This window comes from Grampus griseus, assembly GCF_964374135.1.
Source record: "Grampus griseus genome assembly, chromosome: 4".
In the NCBI taxonomy this organism is placed as follows: domain Eukaryota; kingdom Metazoa; phylum Chordata; class Mammalia; order Artiodactyla; family Delphinidae; genus Grampus; species Grampus griseus.
This window is the reverse complement of record NC_138997.1, coordinates 46,944,093-46,962,893: the sequence shown is the minus strand read 5'-3', so window position 1 is coordinate 46,962,893 and position 18,801 is coordinate 46,944,093. Positions and strand designations below refer to the sequence as shown.

Sequence of the window (18,801 nt, the reverse complement as noted above, 5' to 3'; positions counted from 1 at the left end):
GACTCAGTTTTACAAATATTAAATCATGACATGCCCAGGCCTGACCTCTAACAGTGAATGGTACCAACATCTTTTAGTCCAATCCTCCTTCCTTCTCTGTGTTCTTTCCATCACCGAGAACTGTTGGTTTGAACTCTTAGTAGGTCCCAAATTCACCCACTTCTCTTCACTCTCATTCTCATGTCAAAGCTCCCATAATCCCACCACATCTCTCTTTTCCCATCACGCTGGCTCCTATCTTTGGTCCACGTGGACTGCAAGGCTGACAAGAATATGGATTATAAATCCTCACTCACATTTTTTCTTTTGTGCCCAATTCTTTAAACTTAAGCTAAACCTCTAAGCTTGCTTACAGCAAGTAAAACTCCCATAAGGAGCTCCAACTGTCAGATAATATTTCAGGTAAAAAAAATATTCTAAATTCTTGTCTCTACTACTTTTATTTCTCCTTTGGTTTACTTTTACTGCCTAAATCTTAATCTGGTTTTAAAATATTTCCAAAATATCCTTTGAAAAATATATGTCAAGGTAATAAAATCAGCTAGTTACCATTGGTATTGTTATCTAGTAGCAATGCAACTCCATCACATACTTTGTCTCACCTTTCATTACATTTAGAGACTTTGTCTCCACGGAACACTTTCTTTTTTCTGCTTCAGATATTTTCACTAGTCACATATGACTAAAGTGATTTTGGAAATACTTCACTGAGAAAGTGGAATTTAGCTTGTAAGCACAGCTGCTGATATCCTAAATGAATCTATGGCTTGTTGGCTCACTGAGAAAACTGGTTGGAATATTCCCAATTCCATATCCAGACTGAACTTACTGTAATCTTCTGACTCAGAAGAGCATGTCTTTTTGTTCAAAATAATAACGGGAAAGTGAGAACAGATCAGCACTAACCCATTGTCTTCCTCAGAAAAGGTTCTAGAACTCCCCCCCTGAAGTGGGTTGAGTCAGGAGTATTGCATGAGGAGAACACATAATGGATACTAAGTTGATATTGTCCTCGGTATGCCTTGTTCTCTGGTCCTGGGAAAGAAAAATATCGGCCAGTAAGAGACAGAGTTTTATTTAACAGTATCTTGCGCTTTTATCATCAGACCCACAGGCCTCTTCAGGGATAGAACACGGGCTCAAAATTTAAGGTGAACTTAGGTTAAAGTCATAAAATCTCAAAGTCCATGAAGTGGGCCATCAAAAACACTTTGCCGTATTTCTGTTTGGTGAAATTATGGCGTCATTTCAAAGCCAGGCTCTAGGAGGGTAAGCATGTTACTTGTAGTACAAACTTTGGCATCAGACTGCCTGGTTCAGATCTCACCAATGCCATTTACTAGATGGATGACCTGGCAAGTTTATTCATCACTGAGTGTCACGTTTTCCTCATCTGTAAAATGCGGGTAATAATAGTACTATAATTGCCTTATAGGATTCTTTTTAGAATTAAATGAGACAAGTCTATAAAGAGTCCCTTACATAGCACTAAATAAATGTTGGCTGCTCTTATTATTACAGTTGGGTCCCTGATTCTCAGTGTGGTTACCAACAAGAGTTTGACTCTTCTAGACTTTGTGTTTTGTTAACTTGAAAAAATAAAATGTTTGTGACAACACTTCAAGACTCCCAAAAGGATTATTACTGTAAAGATTAGGTAATCAAGGTCCATTTTAGCACCTGCCTATAACACAATACAGAAAAGGATAATCCAAAAAGTGTGAAAGAGAAAAGTAACTATGTTCACATTGGAAATAGTAGCACTTTCGTGAAACTTGGAAAATCCAAAGATAAGGGTTGAAGAGTGCATACAACTAGAGATTTCTAGCTGGGAGAAAATAAATCATGGAGGAGGGAGGATACAAAAGCTGAGCTTACAGGATTTTGCCGAGGCTCCACTTGCACCTGAGGGTGGGGGATTAAGACCTGGAGGTTGCCTTCTTCCCCTAACTGGCATCAAAGTTTGGAAATTATTTTCTTTCTAAAGTTTTTAACTCTAAAACCTTGGGATCCTGAGTCTGGGAGAAATTCAAGCTTGGTAAATAAAATACAGTCTCCAAAAGCAGGTTCCTACCTTGCCTAGGTGATTAATTACATGGAGGCAAAGCTAAATTAACTAATGATTCTGCAGAAATCCCCAAGTCCTTGGGCTGCAGGAATTATAGTGTCACTGGCCTTTGTCAAGATGTTGAGACAGGTGACCTGAAACTGACTCTCTGCTCCCCAGCGAGAGTCATTTTTCCATGATAAAAAATGATAAACTTGCACACTGCAAGTTTATCATTGCAAACAGGGTTAGGACTCTGTCTTGGGCCCTAAGAAGTTCCTCCCTTCCTTCTTGCCGTGTCCTTGGAACCAAGAAAATGGCAGCATGGAAGGCCTTACGTGCCAAGGCTGATGAGCCTCAAAGGGGTCTGAGCCTTCACCTGCAGGCTAGATGAGTCTCAAAAAGGGCATATACCAATTTTTCTGGTTTATTTTCCCCTTCAGTATTGTTTTATCTGTGGTCGTGTCTCATTTTCATCACTGGAATACTGAAGAGATAGAGGAAATACTAAAGAGAACAACCAAAAAACCTTCTTTTTCTGTCTTCATGCAGGTAAATGGCACCTGCGATACATGATTCTCCCCTCTCTATGGGGAATTTGCAAAGGGATGACTTCAGAGTTGAGATCACCAACTTGGCCCCTTAAGTTGAAAGTCAGAGGCTACAAAAGGCTGACTTCTCAGCCTACACATACCTCCTCCTTCCCACTGCCACACAGCTAGTTGTCCCCAACTGGAAAACCCCCAGGTTTTCAGGGTTTCCAGTATCTTTTTTTTTTTTTTTTTTTTTTGCGGTACATGGGCCTCTCACTGTTGTGGCCTCTCCCGTTGCAGAGCACAGGTTCCAGACGCGCAGGCTCAGCGGCCATGGCTCACAGGCCCAGCCACTCCGCGGCATGTGGGATCTTCCCGGACCAGGGCACGAACTCGCGTCCCCTGCATCGGCAGGCGGACTCTCAACCACTGCGCCACCAGGGAAGCCCTCCAGTATCTTTTTGATACTCTCAAGGCTAATTGCATTAAAGATACTCCGATAGCAGAGAGATGTCAGGATTTCTTTCCCTCTTTCTGATTTGACTCCTGAATAGAAATATCTTTGTCCTTCAGTCAAAGGATTTGATGACCTAACATGATACTGCTCACCCACTCACACTATAGATCAGAATTTTCACCAGAGGAGAAGGAGACTTCTCCTCATCCAGGACAAACAGTAGAGGGGATTCTCTGATCTTTTTTTTTTTAATTATTCCCCAGAAATCTCTCCAACACTGTCCCTCCATCCCTCAAGAGGTCTAGGGTAGGTCTGACTCAGAGCTGAGATCCCCACTCATGTCAAGGTGTGGTTCTCTCAGCCCGGAACAGGTTATAATTCAGCCCAGGCTGAATTACATTTATTATATAAGGTAACTTTCAAAGAGTTAGGATAGGCTTATAAAGCCAGGCACTGTGACGCTGCCCTGCAGGAAAGAATGAGAAGCGGAAACTGACACGAAGCATGTTTAGGGACAATCATCAGGGCTTAGTTAGCATCATGGTCTTAGAAATAGTCTCTGTTCATGTCTGCACTGCTCCCCCGGGGGTTGGGTAAGTCAGGACAGCTGTCCCTTCTGTGCCACATTTCCCCTGTTTTGGCCTCCACCAAGAAGCAGTATTCATGAAGCTGCCACGTTCCCTAAAGTAGTGACAGGTGTTGACACTGGCCCTGATGACCCCGACTCTCTGCCCTCCATTCTTCCTGGCCGCCTCCAGGGGATCTGAGGGCTGTGATCTACCCCCAATCCAGCATCTCACCCCGAGTTTCTTTGTGAAAATTTGGTTTGTGGGAGCAGTGTTCCCAAAAGTATGATTTAAGTCCCTACACAGGTAGTATGCAAGAGGATGAAGCTTTTTCATTCTAATAAATCTATGTTTTTGTTTCAGTATGAATTTGAAAAAAAACTAAAATAGCACATCAAACTCATGATTTCATAGCTATCATTGCTTAGGGTGTGGCTATATGTAGTCAGTATCTAAAGAAAAATAATTTAATTTAAAGACAGATATTAGGGCTTCCCTGGTGGCGCAGTGGTTGAGAGTCCGCCTGCCGATGCAGGGGACACGGGTTCGTGCCCCGGTCCGGGAAGATCCCACATGCCGCGAAGCGGCTGGGCCCGTGAGCCATGGCCGCTGAGCCTGCGCGTCCGGAGCCTGTGCTCCACAACGGGAGAGGCCACAGCAGTGAGAGGCCCCGCGTACCACAAAAAAAAAAAAAAAAAAGACAGATATTAAGAAAATAATAGTATCAGTGATGTGGACATGGCAAAAATCATGAGAGTGGTATAGAGATGTTTGAATTTTGAAAACATTGTCGTGACATAGAAGATGGGGTCTTGTCTTTGTTTATTGCCTCAGCTATCAGTGCCTTAAGGCTTTTACTTGGGATAAGACCAAGAGGTAGAAAATTTTAAAGAAGGCAAACCCGGAATTCAAAGGTATCTAGTCCCAGCTCTGCCACTGATGGAGTCTGATCTCAACCAAATCTCTTAATTTCTATGTTATCATCTGTAAAATGAAGGGGTTAGAGGCAATGAACCTTCTTAATTTCCTTTCAACAGTAAAATTACATTATTCCATTGGTCATGATCAGGCTGGAAGCAAAACTTGAGCTTGAGATCCGCAGTCATTTCGAATACTAGGGTTGACTCCGATCTTTTCTGGATTCAAGTTTCTTCCCGGCTTCAGAGTTTTTATGGATAAGAGATGCCCAGAGACCGAGACCTTTGTAATGCACTTCATGATGGACAAAGCATTTTAAATACACTGTTTAATTAGTAAAAGCACTCTGAGAGGAAGCAAGCGATACATCAAAGTTGGGCACGTAGTAAACAATAAACATCAGTTGTGTGAATGAACGAATTCTCACTTTACAGGTAGAAATAGGGGCACAGATGAGGCCATAGAGGCGCAAAGGAGCAAAGCGACTTGCCCAAGACTGTTCAGCTAGTGCATGTATAAAGCCAGTCTTCACGCCAGGTCTTCCCGTCACAGAAAGTAGAGAAGCATAAGTTTGGGGAATCCAGCCTCAGAGGTTGAATCCCATTTCTGCATACTAACCAGTTGAATAGATGTTTGTTAACTGCTTCTGCTAAACTCCTAAGTGGACATACCTACCCCGCTCTGCCTCGCTCAGTGCCTGGCACAGGGAACTGCAGTAAAGGAAGGCTGCTGAGACTTTTATGACCACGATTGTTTTTCTTAATGCTTTTATTACTGTTCTTGGCACAATACTAGAGCTGTCCCCTGAGAAATGTTGTTAAACCAAGACTGAATTCAGTCTTTAAGGAGAGTCTGTTAATAGCATACAGATGTAGGGGTCACCCCAGTTTCGGGAAGAATTCTTACTCCCCGTGGGCTCCTTTTGGTCTGGAGAGCACTGAATGAGAGGAATGCTCCCTGACGTGACGTTAATGGGAAGCTGCTGTGTGTCCATCAGCTTGTCAGGATGCTATAGGGAAAGGGGATGAGGGGCACTGTTTGCTATTCTTAGAAACCCAGCCTAGTTTACATTACAGGTGTCAAAGGAGAGCTGGGGTTGTGCGACCTAAACAGGTAGTTATAAAAAATTCCAGGTGGGAACGAGGCTTCATTTGTGTTGGGAAAGATTGTGATTGTAAGTGAAGTAAGGAAATTTTAAAACCATGGTAACCGGGAACTGTGCCGACTCGTGTGCCCCGTTTGGCATGGATTACAAACCTGTGCTCCCTGCATCCTTCAAGTACAGATGATGCGCCTGCAGGAGAGAGAAATGAAGAAAAAAGAAACACACACTTGCTTGGGTGAATGCAAATCTTTTATTATCTCAACAGAGATTTGTGTTTCTAATATACATTTTTAACTATATGCTACCCAAGTAGGTAAAATACTTTTAGATAAAAGCAAAGCCAGTCCCCAAACCAGGGCTTCTGATGACAGGAAGTGGAAAAATACAGATATCAGAGATCCTGCCCGAAGTTTGAATCCCAAGTCTGCCCACTGACCAATCCTGCAAACTAACTAGCTTTTAAGAAATAGTATAAACATGAAGTAAAAGATTTCAATTGTGGTCATATTTGACTAATTTTAATAAAGTTTACCTCTGCCACTGTGTGAAGAAATGATTAAGCAGTACTTCAATGATTTAAAGATTTGAGGGGATGGGGCAGCAGAGAGAAGGACTAACACGGAGACAAACTTAGATTGTGCTCATTAAAAACAGTTCTGTATTGGGCTTCCCTGGTGGCGCAGTGGTCGAGAGTCCGCCTGCCGATGCAGGGGACGCGGGTTCGTGTCCCGGTCCGGGAAGATCCCACATGCCGCGAAGCGGCTGCGCCCGTGAGCCATGGCCGCTGAGCCTGTGCGTCCGGAGCCTGTGCTCCACAACGGGAGAGGCCACAGCAGTGAGAGGCCCGCGTACCGCAAAAAAAAAACCAAACAAACAAACAAAACAAAAAACAGTTCTGTATCATATTTGCATGCAAGCTGTATGCCTTATAAAGGAGTTTTAATTTTGCATCATAACTACTTATAAAGTTCAATTTAACAAATAGCTACACTTTCAGAAGAATCAGTTATTTTATTTTTTTTTTCTTTTTAATGTCCTTTATTCTTTAATTTCTTTTAACACCTTTACTGGAGTATAATTGCTTTACAATGTGTGTTAGTTTTTCCAGTATAACAAAGTGAATCAGCTATACATATACATATATCCCCATATCCCCTCCCTCTTGCGTCTCCCTCCCACCCTCCCTATCTCACCCCTCTAGGTGGTCACAAAGCACCCAGCTGATCTCCCTGTGCTGTGCAGCTGCTTCCCACTAGCTATCTATTTTACGTTTGGTAGTATATATATATCCATGTCACTCTCTCACTTTGTCCCAGCTTACCCTTCCCCCCAACCCATGTCCTCAAGTCCATTCTCTACATCTGTGTCTTTATTATTCCTGCCCTGTCCCTAGGTTCTTCATAACCTTTTTTTTTTTTTTTTTTAGATTCCATATACATGTGTTAGGATATGGTATTTGTTTTTCTCTTTCTGACTTACTTCACTCTGTATGACAGTCTCTAGGTCCATCCAGGTCTCTACAAATGGCCCAATTTCATTCTTTTTTATGGCTGAGTAATATTCCATTGTATATATGTACCTCCATCTAGCTGGTTCTTGCCTAAAAATTTCATTGCTCTCTGTCCAAGTTCAGCCCATCCTCTAGAGAACATCTTCATTCCCACCTCTTCCCTACTCTGGCTTTTTTTTTTTTTTTTTTTTTTTGCGGTACACGGGCCTCTCACTGTTGTGGCCTCTCCCGTTGCGGAGCACAGGCTCCGGACGCGCAGGCTCAGCGGCCATGGCTCACGGGCCCAGCTGCTCCACGGCATGTGGGATCTTCCCAGACCGGGGCACGAACCTGTGTCCCGTGCATCGGCAGGTGGACTCTCAACCACTGCGCCACCAGGGAAGTCCCGCAGACACATGCGTTCAAAGAGGAAGAATTCCTCTGAGACAGAATGTTCCTTTCCTCTTGGTGACCTTGACTGAAGAAGCCACCACGCTCTCTGAAGTGGCCACCTGCTCCTATTTTCCGTTTCTTACCTATTCTCTAGACGGGAAAGAGGAAAGGAAAGAGTAAGAACATTGAAAAACAGTCCAGAGGTTTTGTTAAAGACTTCTCAAAATAGATCAGACACACACACACGCATACCCTGGAACTTGGTCAAAGCATTTACACGTGCATTCTAAACAAGCCTGACTGATGAATTCCCAATGAGATGTAGTTCGGAAGTCATCCACAGATAGCAGCAAGACACTCACCTTCTTTTATCATCCTGAGAACACCCCACCGTCACTTCCCCTGTCCTCGGCTCTCTCAGAGCGATAACAACTTTTTTAAAGAACCTAGGAAAGCTCTTTCTTTCAGAGGTCGTTCGGGTTCATCCTATCGCATCCTAATATTCTTATTTTTGGATATGATTGGCAAGTATCCTGCCAAAGAGGTCAGATGAAACGTTTCTTTCATGTTTAAAATGGGGAGGGGGAAATCCCTCAATGAGAAGAGTCCCCAGGGGAACATTTGAGGTTTGGGAACATTGCTAAGCCCAGGAAGACAGGAGGACACCTTTAGGACAAGTGACGGGGAGGTAGTCTGGACAGGAGCAGAGTCCCTTCTAGTGTGGAGGACGTCCTGTGTCTGCGAAGGACTAGCCGAAGCGTAGTAAAGAGAGGCAGGTGTTGGGGGCGGCGGAGAGAGCCTGTAAATGATGTCATAGTTTGTTCCAGGACTGCACGGGCACAGAACAGAGTCGAAGCAGGGCAAGTGATGCCCTCCAGGGAAACCCTCTCCCTCGGGTAGTCTGACCAGGTCCAACCAGAAGCGTGGGCTTCTGGGATTTTGTTCTGGTTATGTCAAGGATATTTTCTGACTTTATTCAGACAGAGAGTCCTAAAATAACTCTCCTCCAGCTCAGTCGTCCATGGGGACTCGCAAGCACACACTGGGGTGGTTGGACCGTAGCTGTAGAGTCATAGGAGTAGATGCCGAGGTAGGACCTGGAGCAGGGGTTCCACGATGGACAGGTGGAGAGGCTGCTGCTTGGGGACCTTCTTAGCACAGTGACTGGTCTCAGAAACTGCCAGTTATCTTTTTTATTTTTTTTGCGAGTATTACATTTAATCATTCAACATTTTAAAAAAATAATTTAAATACCCACTATGGGCTAGAGACTCTGCCCAGTGCGGACAGTTCAGGGAGAAGGGGGATGAGATGCAAGATGAATATGATTAGAATCTGTCTGGGGAAGCTCAAAAATACAACACAGAGGGCTTCCCTGGTGGTGCAGTGGTTGAGAGTCCGCCTGCCGGTGCAGGGGACGCGGGTTCGTGCCCCGGTCCGGGAAGATCCCACATGCCGCGGAGCGGCTGGGCCCGTGAGCCATGGCCGCTGAGCCTGCGCGTCCGGAGCCTGTGCTCCGCAACGGGAGGGGCCCCAACGGTGAGAGGCCCGTGTATCGCAAAAAAAAAAAAAAAAATACAACACAGAGTGTTTAAGAGAAGCAGACACAAAGAGCTGAGAACACACAACAGCACTACAGCTTGCCTGGGGGTGTCAGGAAAGCTTCCCAGAAGGGTTGATCTTTAGTTGTCATAAAGAAAGTGTAGGAGCTGGCCAAGCTGAGAAAAGGGCCAGGGATGTCACCAGTATATTAATGATTAAACATGCAAAACCTAGGATATAGTCCTGGGTTCAAATGACAGCTTCATCATTTAGCAGCTTATAAAACTGGAATCAAGTTCTTCAATCTCTCTGAGCCTTAACTTGCTCGTCCATATAATGGGAATCCTTCTCTTCATCTCATAAAGAGAATTCAGTGAGCTGGGAGCTGTAAAGTTCTTGGCCCAGCGCCAGACGGAAGTAACCACCCACAAGTGTAGAACAGATCATTCTCTAGCCTGTGCTGTATTTTTGTTCTGAGTTGTTATGAAAGTGGGGATATGGCCCCCTGAGAAACGCCGTCAGAGGGACCCAGACTTCAAGGAGGCTTCGGCTCGTGGCTCTTCAACAGCCCTCTGGCCAGGCAGAACGTGTTGGCACGGTGGAATATTCTGGCATCTCGGCTTAGAAAATACATACATTTCCTCCGGTTCTCTCTTAATTTCTTCTGGTTCCAGGGCTTCACAGCGTGAATCACACCCAGTCCGAAACTCACACGTGCCAACAGGGAAGATGAGGAAGACAGAAATGCCAGCCACCTCCCCATCCCCCATCCCCAGGGCACTGCCCACCCAGTGTACACACCTTCCTCATAGGGTAGCGCTTCCCTGCCGTAGCCACACCTTCCTCATCTTTCCTCTCCCTGCCCTGCCTTGAAAGACGAAGTACGAGAAGGGGAATTCCAGTTTACTTTATTTTTTTTTCCTTATAAATGGTATTTTAATTTCTGCTATTATAGTAATAACCCATCCTATGACTGACACAAAATGCAGTCATTAATTAATACATTTTTTGAGTTGACTGAATGCTAATGAAAATACAGATAAAAGCAATACCCTGTTGTATTTTTTTTTCTTTTTAGCATCTTTATCGGAGTATAATTGCTTTACAATGGTGTGTTAGTTTCTGCTTTATAACAAAGTGAATCAGTTATACATATACATATGTTCCCATATCTCTTCCCTCTTGCGTCTCCCTCCCTCCCACCCTCCTTATCCCAGAGAAAAACAAATACTGTATGCTAACACATATATATGGAATCTAAGGGTGAAAAAAAGGTCATGAAGTATCCAGTTTACTTTAAACAGAACTCCGGGGGAAATGGCATTTGTTTTCACAAGGAGGAAATCGGGCCTTTTGGGTTCCCGCATAAAGTCCTGCTACCCTCAGCTACTGTCAGCTCAGCAAACCCCTCAGATGCTCAAACCGCGATGCCCTGAGGCGTGGAACTTCCCAGCATGAACTTCCGGGCTGCTTCGGAGGGGGGCAGCTGCAGCTGCCGTGGAGGTGAAAGCGAGCTTAGGACACAAGCCCTCCCAGGCTGGGGGCTGATGAAGCCCTTCTAGTTCAGAAGACCCTTGCCCCCATGGTGGCACCCTCTGAGAAGAGCTGGTGGGTGGCAGAATCGTTAAGGAGGTGGCCCGAATATTTAAGTACCATCTATTTCACCTCACACGTTTTGGCCTCCTTTGGGGCAATATGAACCCTCAGAAACGCCCCTTCGCTCAGCTGCCCTCAAGGGCCCACGGGGGGAATCACCTGCTAATTCCATCTCTTGTTGCCTGGCTGTCCTTTGTGAACAAGAAGGGTGGCCTTGAAGAGCCCTGTTTGAAGACTGGTCTACACCCAGAGACAGACAGCCATCAGTCACATGGAGAGGAAGCCGGTCATTCTACTACTTTCTGTTTCAAAAAAAAAAAAAAAAAACAGCACTTGAGTTGGGGAACTGCCTGTTTTATCTTCAGTAGAGGTGGTGTTTAAATATATCCAGTAAATCGCAGAGTTGGAGGAGATCCAATTGCCTAGAGTTAGGGAAGAAACTTTGAAGGACAAACCTATGATTTCCTAAATTAAATGTATCCTGGGGCAAGAAGGAAGGGTCTTATAGAGAAATCAACTATATTCTTTCTCTCCTCCCATTTTTTTGAAAGGAGGAAATTAAATTTAAAGGTCAGTTTTCAAAGCTCCTAATTGCAATCAGTGTACCTTTTTGAATCTTGAAATACCCCCATCACCTTACCTTGCAGTAATAATCCTCATTTCACAAGCTCTTAAAAGAGCTGTTAAGAGGCTTCAGTGAACTTTGAATTGTTCTAATTTCAGCGCAGTTTGGAGGCTGAGAAGCTGAGTGCAGGGTAGAGGTTATCCATAAGGGGACTGACCTCAAACTTTCTCTACTTGATCCAGTCTTCATATTTGAGTGTTCGGTGCCATAATTCTACCTTGACAATAGTAAAAAGGAAAGAGAACGGTACTGATAATTATACCAATCTGGCCCTAAAGGACTCTAGGAGCAAAGAGATGGGCCTGTGAGTGTCCAGAAGTGTGGAAGCTCTAAAATGGTACATTATGGTCGGTCTGTGTAGACACATCAAGTTCTGGTCTTAGTCTCAATGTTAGCAGTACCTCCTTGGCCTTTTAGAAATTACAACCAGCCGGGGCATGCATGTCTCCTGTGGCCTTCTTTCACCCAAACCTTTGCGGGAGTTACCAAAGAGTTAATGAATAGACTCATTTGCTTCTTAGCTCTGCTCTAATTCCTTTGGTGGAAGGGCTAATGAGAAGAACAATATACAAAAGCCATTCATAAGACAGGGGGGAAAAATAGAAGGAGAAGTGGCAGAATCATCCACAAATAGTAAATCTCCAAAAACGTGGGACAGATCCATCACCTTTGCGATGTAGTTCATGAAAGATGGGCACTGGTCCAGGAAGGTATATCTGGATAGGACTTTAGCTTGGTGCACAGGGCACCTCATTTAATTTTCTTCAAATTATGTGGGCAGGTAGAACAGCTCTTCTTTTCTCTGTCACAGCAGGTGAGTGGTGGATGGGTCCACAGGGTTAAGTAATTAGCCCATAGTCAGACAGCTAATGATAGAAGCACACTTGAATCCGCATATTCAGACTCCAGATCTGATGCTCTTTCCAATGTGTTTAAGAGTCCCATTCATTTGTTGAAGTAAAAAATAATTTCTCAGTGGCCTGAACGAGTAAATGGGATCCCTAGTACCAACTTTAATGCCAAAAAGTCACTTTAACAATGAGGAGACAAAAGCCCAATTGATTCTTGGTATTTCTGGGGTGAAATAAAACTGAAATATATACATTATTAGCCACCAACTCACACAAAAGGAGCATTGTGCCCCAAAGTAGTAATCTCTGGAAGCAGTATGGTTATTCTTACAAGGCTATGTGCTCAAAGGGTTTTTTGTTTTTTGTTTTTTAACTGCCCATTAATAGTTGCCTTTGGAAACAGATTTTAAACTACACAATAAAACCTTCATGTTACTTTATAATTGTACCTGGTTATTTCTACAAACAAAACATAGCGTTACCTACCAGACTTGACCTTATTTTATACACCAAACTTGACTTTATCCTCTACAAAATCAGATTCACCTTTCAGGGCTGAAAACTGGACACATGACCCAAAGAGGTGTTCTTTTAAAATGCTTTGATTTGATGGCATCATTAAAATTAGTGCATCTCCTACCAAGGTGACCCTTTTGAAGTGGACACTACTGACATAGCGCTGTGGTTCTGTTTTATCAAAAAATCAACAGCATTATTTTGTCATGACCCTTGACTAAGCATCCTAGGTCTTCCAATATTTTGCAAATGCTAGAAAGACAAGCTAAAGCACATGAAAGAAGAAGATAGTACTTCAGGAGATTTTAAATCCACTACCCCTGCAGACGGCAGCAGCAGCAGCAACAGATCGGTGGCATTCTTAAAAAAATGATCAAATATTACTGTGAACTGTTTTCTGAACTCAAGGCCAGCCAAAAGGTCTTCATAAATATTGGCCATTTACCGAACTTAGCCTAGCCTGAGAAGCATTTTGATAACAGGATTAAGCTCCTGGGTTTCGCATTGCAGAATGATCTGGAATGAACACCCTTCCTTCATCTTCTTTCTGTGCCTCTTCTCCTTCCCAGGCAGCATCGCCGCCATTACGGTGACAGTCATTGCTGTGGTGTTGCTGGTGTTCGGAGTTGCAGCCTATCTAAAGATCAGGTAAGACACCACCCTCCTCTTCTTTATAAAGAGTGGAATTCCTTTTTATCAGGCTCTGGGCTGTGAGCTGTTTTGCTGAGTTCTGGTTTCTTCATAAGTATCTCAGCTCTCAGAAATCTTGGCAGGGAAGTGAAAATGGCCAGCATACTGCACCCTGGACAGGAATAGATGGGGCAGTATCTGAAAGTTGGCAAAGCAGAAGAAATCATCCGGACTATACAGCGTGATGATGTAATGGAAGGAGAATGAACCTGGAGTGAGGGGACTGGGGCCTTGGCCCTCTGCCCTTAACTCACATCATCACCCTGAGAAAGCCACATGCCTCCTGAACCTCACTTTGTCTCACCTGTGAAATGGGCGAGATAGGCAGGCTCAATGGTTCCAAAGCACTGATGTTCTGAACACTGATGTGGGAGTGTGTGCCCAGCCTGGAAGGAGGTTCTCACCGCTTCTAGAGCAAAATGTTGAAACTACAAGGAAAGCGTAGTGTTTTCTACAAAATTGGGTCTTTTCCCCCCAAGATTATATCCTTATAATTTGGGTTTTAAAATATCCTTTCTCTTACGAAAAGAATGTGATCACAGATGGTAGTTGAGTTTTTACTTTCTTTAGCCAAAGAGAAAGTTGCAGTACCCTGTGAGTCCTCCACTTCTGTCATCTACCGTCTGTAAAATCAAAACTCTCAAAAACCACGTTACTCACACTGAGTGTCCTTCCAGCTGTAAAATGCCAAAAGGCAAGTGGCTGTCTGGTTCCCCAGTCTGCCCAGTGCCTATAACAGGGACAGGAGGACACATGCCACCGTGATGAGTACAACTGGTCTCTGACCCCCCAATGCGTTCTCCTCCCAACAGCCAAGCCCATCTTTGTGGAAGCTCCTTCGACCTGTCACTCCCTCCCTCAAACGCCCCCAGTGGCTTTCCCCCTGCCCTTAGAATTAAACTGACCCTCCAGCTTGGCGTGAGTTCCTTCATGGACCCACCCTGCCACATCTTCTTGCTCATCACACATTTCTCTCCCTGTTAACCACTGAGCTGCAGTCACACTGGCTTTCCATCCAGCTCTTAGAACACACCAGGTACTGTGTCTCTCCAGGCCCTTGGTTCTTGTTGATCCCTCTCCCTGAAATGTTCTTCTTCTAGTTCTTCCTCATGCATGGCTTTCGAGTCACATTCTCCAGGAGACTTCCCTTCCAGTTTGGTGCCTTTGTTATTTATTCTCCTAGTGCCTCAATTAGTTTCATCCTGGCTGTTTTCACTGTACGTGATTTTATTTGGTTTTTTTTATATGCTTGTTTGCTTGTCTTTTGTCTCTTTTCCCCACAAAAATGTAAACTGCCTGAGGACCCAGACTTTATTTGTGAGCACAGGGCTGGCCTAAAGAAGATGCTCGATAAATGGAATAAATGCACAACTGAACGTAAGAACACACAATCACACAGGCACAGTTGTGCACACATGCACACTCTTGACCTTTTCTCATCACAGCTGTGCTTCTCCTTCAAGAGGCGTGTCCTGGTTCCCCACGTGGAGCTCACGTATTTAGTTTCTCATCTCTACACACACATCCCCTCTGCTGCCCCCTCTCATCTCCTCCGGTCACCCCAGCCCAGACCAGCGCCCAGTGGGGAACCCTCCCCTCCCCCTTCCCTTTTATCTCCCTCCATCTTTTGTTCTACACATGAACAAAATCAATCTAATGACTGGTGTCAAGTATGAGAGTGCCTTGTAATATCACCCCTATCTAAGGTACAAAGAACAGGAAAGCCAGGTTTCAAAGAGAAATCGGAATTAAAGTGCTAGCATTACCTGTGTCTAAAAGCCTTTATGAAAGGATCCAGTGGTCTTCAAATTAAAAAAACAATCTTTCCCTTCATTAAGTCTATATTTCCTTGAGCATCAAACAGTTTTATGAATTATAGCTTACTGAATGCTACCCTTTTCCATCTGGCTTAATTACTAGTTTATCACGGTAGATACACTGTATTTTAATTATTAGTTAAATTGGCTTTTATGAACTAGTCTGGGTACCTCATTCCCACTTTGTAACAGAGTTTCTCTTTGTGTCTGGGAGATTCTGGGTGGGGCTCAAAGAAAGGAACTTACAGAGAAATTTTAGAGACATTCTGGAATCACCAGTGGTGAGTTCCAAAGGGCTGTGTCACCAAAAATGCCTCCACAGAGTATGGAACAAAATAGAAACACTTCCCTCTCGCCACACACTTGCTAGAAATGATGTTAAAATAACCTCAGGACTCTTCTTCTTGACTCCAGGCAAGAACTCAACTTCACCACCTGAAGCCTACCACTGATGATAGACAGGCAGACTAGAACAGTGACTAAGAACTCAGACTCCAGGAGCAGGGAGATCTCAGTTCCAATCTCAGCCCTACCACTTTCTAGCAGGTTCTACCATCACCTGGGCATGGAACAGAGCTTCACTATCCCTCACTTCCCTCCTCTGTAAGATGAGGACCGTAATTTTAACTACTTGGTAGCATCGTTGGAAGGATTAATGGATCCTGCTTCCCAAGTACATAGTACTGCCATCATCATCATCATCATCAAAGTGGTCAGCTGGAAGGAACGCCAGTGGGACAGCTGATCAATAGATAGTTACTGAGCACTAGCCATGTGCCAGGAACTCTTCTAAGCAATGGGGTCACATCAGTCATGAGACACAGTTCTGCCATCTCAGAACTTACTGGGTTTGGACAATTTTGTTAGCATGCCATTAAAATTGGTTCTAATGAGTGCTGATTAAAATTGTATAACATTTTACTTAAAAATTTAAAACATTTTTAAATTTAAAAAAATTAAATAAAATTTAATTCTAAAATTTTAAAAATTTTAAATTAAAAAAATTTTTTAATTTAAATTTAAAAAATTAAAAAAGTTCTATTTTTTCTCCAAGCATTCTCAACACTAGATAAATTCAGTGAATGATTAAATTGAACTAGTCGTTGTTTCTCTCCTGTGTAATGTAATTCCTCCCTCTTAATGTAGAAAGGCCCCCATGGTGTAAGTATAAGATTGTTATTTATCTTTGGCACTACAAACTTAAGGATGGATAAAGTGATCAGACCCCTGTTTAGAAACCCCCTAAGGAAAACCTCTTTCTGCTGCTCTGGTAATTATTTTGGAAAAATGATAACATAAGGAGGTTAATAGCTCTCATGCATCTCAAGGCTGTGCTAAAACCCCTTCAAGTGTTATTTTGCCAGATTCTTGGAAAGCCCCACTAATCATTCATCAAAAATACACTTGGCTCAATTGACAACTGTGCATGCGTGTGTGTGTGTGTGTGTGTGTGTACCTAAGGTTGAGTTTTGCCTTGGCTGGAAATTTCCTCCATTCCTATTGTCCCACATTTCTGAGAACAATAACATGACAGAGGTATGTTGTCTGTGGTTTTTTTAGCTCACTTGGCTGGAGCAGCAAGTGACTGAAATCACAGCCCATGAGGGAACCATTAGCTTCTGGCCTGCAACCACGCCCTATCACCCCAGGCCCAGCCGATGTCCCGGCAAAGGCAAAAGAAGACCCGCTTGAAAGGGCAGCCTCACCACCAGAAAAAGGGCACTCTAACCTAAGCCGCTTTTGGATGCAATTTATAAAAATGAACTGCCCAGGGCTTCCCTGGTGGCGCAGTGGTTGAGAGTCCGCCTGCCGATGCAGGGGACGCGGGTTCGTGACCCGGTCCGGGAAGATCCCACGTGCTGCGGAGTGGCTGGGCCTGTGAGCCATGGCCGCTGAGCCTGCGCGTCCGGAGCCTGTGGTCCATAACGGGAGAGGCCACAACAGTGAGAGGCCCGTGTACTGCAAAAAAAAAAAAAAAAAAAAAAGAATATGGACTCTAGGGCAAGTTCATTAATCACTCTGTGCTCACTTTCCTTGTTTGTAAAATAGGACTAGAATACTAATACCTAACTCTGGCTTGTTATGAGGATTAAACTATGATACAGGTAAACACGCAGTTCCGGGGTTGAAGTGAGGGCCATGGAAGGGCCAACTGCTGTCCTCGTTGTAATTATCATGCGCTTCCTACTTAGGTGCTCAGTAAACTGTAGCCACCAGCAGCCCCGTTCCGTAGGCGTCAGGAATTCAAAGGAGAGAGGAGAGGTGGAGGAGGAGGAAGACGGCACAGAAGCTCCGTTTTCTAATTACCTGTTGACGTGCAGACTTCCATGTTCCATCTTGGCAATTTCAGTTGTGCTTTTTCTAAACGCCTGGAAAGTGGCATCCACATTATACATTCATTAATAGAAGCTATCTGTGAGAAATCTCTATTCCAGGGCAAAAGAAAGCAAAAGCCCCTCCTGCCTCTAGCAGAAGGTTGTCTTTAATTAGTGATGATTGAAGAATGAGGTAAGTCAGTTCTGTTTTGTTTAAGTTGGCTCAAAACTGTTCAGCCACGAGATAATCTCCCGGGCAGGAGACCATATCTGCTATCGCCAGCAACGTGGATGCTGCTATAATTAGGTGTGCTGGTAGCCCAGACAGACAACACGGCTGTTCCCTTCACAAAAATAAATGTGATCTTGATTTGTAGACACAGCAGGGCCTGGCCCTTAAGACATCTTTGTAGAAGTCACCTGTTTTGCTTGAAGTCTTTCTAGTGATGACATTTTCTACAACTGGATTCTTCCTGGTTGTTGTAAGGTTGAAAAACTAGGCCCATAAAGAGCCAGCCAGGAAGTCTAAGATCTTCTAGTGTTTGCTAGCTACAGGTTGACCTTTTCCGGTCAGCTTCTGGCGTTCTGTAGGTCTAGTTGACTTGATTCTCTACCTCAGTGATTCTCAAGACTTCAATGTGCATAAGAACCAATGGGCGAGGGCTTCCCTGGTGGCGCGGTGATTAAGAATCCACCTGCCAATGCAGGGGACACGGGTTCGAGCCCTGGCCCGGGAAGATCCTACATGCCGCGGAGCAACTAAGCCCGTGCGCCACAACTACTGAGCCTGCGCTCTAGAGCCCACGAGCCACAACTACTGAGCCCACGTGCCTAGAGCCTGTGCTCCACAACAATAGAAGCCATCGCAATAAGGAGCCCACGCACCACACCAAAGAGTAGCCCCTGCTCGCCACAACTAGAGAAAGCCCCGCACAGCAACGAAGAACCAAAGCAGCCAAAAATAAATAAATAAATTTATTAAAAAAAAAAAAAAAAGAACCAGTGGACAAGCTTGTTAAAAACACAGTTTCCTGGGTCTCAGCCCCATAAGTTTTGACTCAGTGTGTCAGGGTGGGGCCCATGCAGTGGCAGCTCTCACCAGCTCACGGGTGGTGCCAGTACCGCTGGTCGAAGGATCAGACTTTGAGTAACCCCACTCTACCCTTTCCTCCCAACACTCCAAACACACTTGGCTCTAAAGTTTCCCAGGTATAACGCTCTGCTGTTTCGTGCCTTTGTTTTTTTTGAACGTGCTGATCCCTGGCCAGAGGTGTTCGGTTCACCTCTTTCTTATCTGGCTAATTCCAAGTTGTCTAGCTCAAAAGAGATCTTCTCTGGGAA

General features: G+C 44.3%; 1 protein-coding gene across 1 annotated transcript in view; it reads left to right on the top strand.

The window, feature by feature from the left end:
- Nucleotides 1-18,801, top strand: part of PARM1 (prostate androgen-regulated mucin-like protein 1) — a 100,584-nt gene that overhangs the window by 72,077 nt on the left and 9,706 nt on the right. The window contains exon 3 of the mRNA XM_082652651.1: nucleotides 13,208-13,286. Coding sequence (XP_082508777.1) covers nucleotides 13,208-13,286 — 79 coding nt within the window. The remainder of the gene's footprint in view (nucleotides 1-13,207; nucleotides 13,287-18,801) is intronic.